Source organism: Chenopodium album, chromosome 5 (assembly GCF_948465745.1).
Source record: "Chenopodium album chromosome 5, dcCheAlbu1.1, whole genome shotgun sequence".
NCBI classification, from domain to species: Eukaryota; Viridiplantae; Streptophyta; class Magnoliopsida; order Caryophyllales; family Amaranthaceae; genus Chenopodium; species Chenopodium album.
In genome coordinates, this window is record NC_137838.1 from 8,396,626 (window position 1) to 8,402,600 (window position 5,975).

General features: G+C 37.8%; 1 protein-coding gene across 1 annotated transcript; it reads left to right on the plus strand.

Moving 5' to 3' along the window:
• The first annotated feature begins 2,916 nt into the window (after positions 1-2,916).
• Positions 2,917-5,169, plus strand: LOC145631778 (heterogeneous nuclear ribonucleoprotein 1-like). The gene is made up of 2 exons (XM_081683954.1): positions 2,917-3,388; positions 3,821-5,169. Exons 1-2 carry the CDS (start codon positions 3,167-3,169, stop codon positions 4,829-4,831), a joined length of 1,233 nt encoding a protein of 410 aa, XP_081540080.1. The 5' UTR covers positions 2,917-3,166; the 3' UTR covers positions 4,832-5,169.
• The last annotated feature ends 806 nt before the right edge of the window (positions 5,170-5,975 follow it).

Consider the following 5,975-nt stretch of genomic DNA (forward strand, 5'->3'; position numbering starts at 1 on the left):
AATTTTGTTATAATTTTTACTAATTAACAATTAAAGATATTAATAGTCAAAGTTGCATCTCGGCAAATATGTCGGTTAAACTGATGAAAATAAAAGAAAACAAAGGGAGTATTGATTGTGTTTGAACAATTGATACATCGACTATTTATTGATGTTATTATAAAAATTGCATCATCCCACCTTTTGGTAAATTTGTTGATTGATTTGTGATATAGGGTCGTTTTTCTTCAGCTTAATTTCAGTTCAGTTCAATTCAGTTCCTAATTTTCTTTTCTCATAAAATATTCATTTCAACTCAGTTTAGTTCAGTTAAGCTCCAATCAATTTAGTTTAGTTCAGATCAATTCAGTAAATCAGAACAGACCCATAGTATATGACAGAGTAATAAATAAACAAAGTTGAGAAGCAATAAATTCCACGTCGTCGATAACAATGTAGTTAACTTTGCTTTTGGTTATATGTTGTATATATACACATGAGTATTAAAAATATAATGACTTGTTTTTAATAAAATTAATCGGTGTTGTACGTATTCAAAATTAAATCGGTTTCAGCTTTAGGGCGTGTTAGGCAAAATGTAGCTGTAGAGGTAACTGTTAGCTGTGATGGTGGCTGTTAGGTGTGATGTGTAGTTGTTAGCTGTCAACTAGCTTTTAGCTGTGAAAATAAATAATTCAGTATGAGTGTTTGGTAAACTAGGTGTTACCTGTAAAATTCTAAAAAAATAGAAGAAAATTCAACAGGTACCTAACTTTTCATAAAAGTTAATAATGTTAACTTTTCACAAAAGCTACTTCAACCACTAAATTGTACCCCCACCACTACATTCCCAAACATTCATAATTTTTTCTATGTAGTGGTTTGAATAAGTCAAACCACTAAAAGCTACCTAAAAGATAATCAAAAGCTAGTGCCGAACACGCCCTTTAGTCATGGGTATTTGGAACTAAAGACTAGAGCAATAAGAAGAAAAACAACACCAAATCACGAGTAAAGTTGTTCTTCTTCATCCCCTAAATAGGTTTGAGTTTTAGGAGGTGTTTGGTTCATCAAGTTGGAATTGATTGGTTTGAAATCTCATAGAGAGGTGTGGATTCTAAAACTCGTACTGATTCTAAAACTCATACTAGTCCAAAGTTGTTTGGTTTTATTGTTAGAATGGATTATTGTGAATCTTAGGAGGAGGGAAAGTTGTTTGGTTTTATTGTTAGAATGGATTATTGTGAATCTTAGGAGGAGGAGGGATAGGGGGAAGGAAATTAGAACCCCTCATGTATGAGATTCTATTACTAAAAACCTCAACCAAACAAAAAAAATTTGATGGAATGGATTATAACTTCATTCCAACCAATGCCAAATGATCTTACCAAACGACCCCTTAATGAGTTTCGCTAATACTAGCTAGGTAAGAAGGGAAATTTTATCTACTCGTATATCTTACTATCTCAAAATGAGTATAGAAATGCAATTAAAAGTGATGTCTTAAAGTTCTGTTATATTATTAAATTTCATCTTTGATACATGCTATATTACAAACACTCTTAGCACCCCTTATAGTTTAGTTAACACAATCTATCTATACAAGTCAATGCTTGAGAGAAATACCTTACTCCACGACATTTAAAAAGCGTACAGGGGAAATTTACTCCACGACATAACAACTACTCTTACTTGTCGAAAAAGGTAGGTATCCACCAACCCCTATTCTCCTCCTATACACATTGCATAACCCCTAATTTTCATATAAATTTCATCTACACCAAACCATTACGAGTAGATAATTTTTCTGGTTCAATTCATAGTTAGGCATCATGGTGATTCCAGCCCAATTTTAAATGTGTGCACAACCCTAGTCATATAGTATGCACTTAATAAATAATCTACAATCAACCAACATGGTCGACTCTAATGCTACACAATCAACTATTAGAGTATAGCCAATGGTTGCCCATTTTGGGTGGGCATGAAGAGAGAGAAAAATTAAAAAAGCTTAAAAAATGAAAAATTTGTACTTTTGGTGAGAAATGGTTCATGACCAGGTCATGGCCATGACCATTTGTTGAGTGTGGGCATTTAGTGGTATTTCGCCACTTGTCCAACAAAGAGAGGAGGTTTAGTTTTTTTTTTTTTCAATTGATGAAGACTCACGTGGGAATGGAAGGAAAGGAGAATCAATACCCACAAATTTGGAGGGCAACCAATGTGAGTGTATGGGCATGTGAGTTGGGCATAAATGAGGTGGAAGAGAGAGAAAGTAATAAAAAATATGATGACCACCATTAGCTTGGGCATCCATTGGCTATGCTCTTATGGTCGATTCCAATGCTAAAACTCAACCATCATTGTCAATTCCAATTCGATTTTAAATATGTGCTCAACCCCAATTGTCCACTATACACCTACTTATAAACCATAGCTAACCAACTTGTCAATGTCAGTCCAAACAACCCAGGTCGTCTACTATGCGCCTAATTATAATCCATAGCTAACCAACATGTCAATATTAGTCCAAACAACCCTAGTCGTCTACTATGCACCTAATGATAGCCCACAGTTAATTCCAATCCGTTTTAAAACTTGTGTACAACCCTAATCATGTACAGAGTAGTTAGCAGTCTGTCTTAGCACCAAGCTAAAACATTGCTTACATGCACCCTCCATCAATCAATCCACTATCATGTCAATGCCAGTCCAAACAACCCTAGTCGTCTACTATGCACCTAATTATAACACACAGTTAATTACAATCCGTTTTAAAACCTGTGTACAACCCTAATCGTCTACAAAGTAGGAGTAATTATCAGTCTGTCGTAGCACCCAGCTAAAACATTGCATACATGCACGGATGCACCCTCTATCAATCAATCCACCAAAATAACCTAAATAAAACAAGCATAGAATCGTGACCGTCAATAGAAAAAATCTCACCCATCAACTTCCCACGTACTCTGAAAAACCACCCAAAATCCGCCCTTTCCTTCACCACTTACTTTCTCTCTCTTCCTCCAAACCCTTCACCAGTTCACCCCAAACCCTTATCTCTCTCCACCCCACTTTCTCTCTCCTAAATCCCTAATCCCCCTTTTTCACAAAAACCCCATCAATTTATTTCCAGGGAAAAGAGATTAGTGGGGTGCAAATCTCTAAAGGGTATTCATTTAAATCAATGGATTCAGATCAAGGGAAGTTGTTTGTTGGTGGGATTTCATGGGAAACCACTGAAGAAAAGCTCAAAGATTATTTTGGACAATATGGTGATGTTTATCAGGTTAATATTATGAGAGATAAAGCTACTGGTAGACCTAGAGGTTTTGGGTTTGTTCTCTTTTCAGATCCTTCTGTTCTCGATCGTGTTCTTCAGGATAAACATACCATTGATGGTAGACCTGTAAGTTCTTCTTTCTTTTCATTTATTTTATGGGGTTTTCTTTAATTTGTGTAATTCCTTGTGTATTGTGTTAATTTTTGATTTTTAGGGTTTTATGATTAATTGGATTCAGATGTTTCATTTGGGATTACTGTTGTATTTGGGTTGATTTTTTCTTGTTTGATATGGGTTTTGTATGATTTTTGGTACTGAATGATGTTTTTTGCTGTTTTATTCATAATTTTTTCCCTAGGGTTTTATCCAGATTTGTTTTTTTTATTTATTTATTTTTTATTTTTTATTGGATGTATTGATCTATTGTATTGGGTTTGCTTATATTTAAACTAAAGTCAATTTTTTGTATTTATTGGATTGTGTAACGAAAATGTATGAATGCATGTGATGAATGCTATGGTAAGTTGAATTTTTGGGAAATGCTCTTCTTTAATCCAGGTTGAGGCGAAGCGAGCTATGTCGAGAGAGGAGCAACAGAGCTCTGGTAGAACCGGAAACAACAATGGTGGTAGAAGCGGAGGTGGTGGAGGAAACTTCAGAACCAAGAAGATTTTTGTTGGGGGGTTGCCTCCTACTTTGACTGACGATGGTTTTCGACAGTATTTTGAGAACTATGGCCAAGTAACTGATGTAGTTATAATGTATGACCAGAATACAGAGAGACCCCGAGGTTTTGGATTCATTTCTTTTGACAATGAGGATGCTGTAGATAGAGTTTTGCAGAATACCTTCCATGACTTAAATGGTAAGCAAGTTGAGGTGAAGCGTGCTCTACCCAAGGATGCCAACCCTGGTATGGGTGGTCGTGGTGGCGGTGGAGGTTATAATTCTAGTGGTGGCCAAAATGCATATGGTGGCAGAATGGATTCTAATAGTTTTATGCAATCTCAGAGTGCAGGAGGTGCGTTTCCAGGTTATGGTTCTTCTGGTTATGGTGCAGCTGGTTATGGATATGGTCCTGCCAATACTGGCATGGGCTATGGTGGGTATGCCGGATACGGAGGTGCAAATCCTGGCTATGGTGGCCCTGCCAGTGCTGCAGCTTATGGAAACCCCAATGCCAATGCACAAAGAAGTTCATGGAATGCTGCGCAGGCAGCCTCTGGTTACGGTGCAGCTGGCTATGGAAGTGCAGGTCCTTGGGCCGCTGGTGCTGGAAGTGGTGGACCAACTGGTCAATCTCCAAGTGGAGCCTCTGGGTATGGAAACCAAGGCTATGGATATGGTAATTATGGTGGAAGCGATGGATATGGTAGCGTAGGTAATCGTGCTGGAGGTGCCCCTGGTAGCAATGCTGCTGGTGGTGGCGGAGAGATGCAAGGGGGCTATGGTGATGCCAATGGTCATGGAGGATATGGGGCTGGAGGTTATGGAGCTCAGGCAAATGGACCTCATGGTGCTCAAATGGGATATGGCGGTGGATATGGTGGGGCTAGACAAGCGCAGTAGTCATAGTTCTGCTTCAACTGATTCATCATGGACCATAGAAGTTTGACCTTCGGAGTTGCTGGGGGATAGCCTATTTCGATCTCAAGCATACTGTTGGACTGGTTGGCTTGCTTTATTCCCAGTAGTTTGCAGTAGTTATCTTGCTAGCGTTTAATAATAATTTTGTTTTTTTTTGGAGTACTAGTTGCTTCTTTTTACTATTGTTTTTGTTTGAGTTTAGTTTGGTATCTGGCGTGCTGTTTGATGTTTATTTGCTGTTACCGCTGCTCTATTACACTTTTACTGCACTAGTGATTAAGCTGTATAAGCTTATATTGAATCCGTTTATTTGGTTGGTATATTTTTAGCACTGTATCGATTTGCTTGTTCCTTGTAGTAGCCTTGATAAATCAGGTAAGCAGGTAATTATGAATGCATGTGTCTATGAACTTAAATCTTCTGTAGTTACCTTGTGTTTGACCTGTGAAGTAGGAACAGAGATTTAGTGAAGCTTCTCGTACTGGTAGAGATTGGAGCTGTAGACAAAGTTGGGTTGATCAGTTCGTAATGGATAGAGATAACGTAGTGGTAGTTGAAGCTTTAACTCCTGGCAATAATCAATTTCTCCCTGTATTTGCCCTTGTTGTACAGGAGAGGTGCTCAAGTTCTGATATGGGTGGGCTTCACACAGCTAAATGCAAGTTTGCGGTGGAATCTTAAACATGCAATCGGTTTTATGGTGAGTATGTTCTGATGGCGTAATGAATTCATGGGACTGATCAACCCAAGCAAGGTCTCTTCTGTTCCAATCTTCTGTCAAGTGTCTACGTGTGGTGGGCTGGTGGGAATTTTAAGCTGATCTCCATCTGGTATGTTGAGTTTAATTTAGGGTATTTCCTTCCTTCCTCGCATTTGGTGGAGGAATTTGTCTATCCTAGTAGGAAATTTTGACGATGCAAGCTAAGTATGTGTCGTATAGAATAATTTTGAGGAATTCTCTGTATAGTTTGTCACATATAGTCAATACAGATGCTAGTGGGCCTTTGCCCTTATGAAGTAGGGTTAGTATTTTGTCCTGCTGAAGTAGTCTTTCTCTCTTTGAAGTAGTGAGTTAGTACGGATTAGTTCCATTAGAGCTTGTTTTATTTATTAAAATTTAAATTTA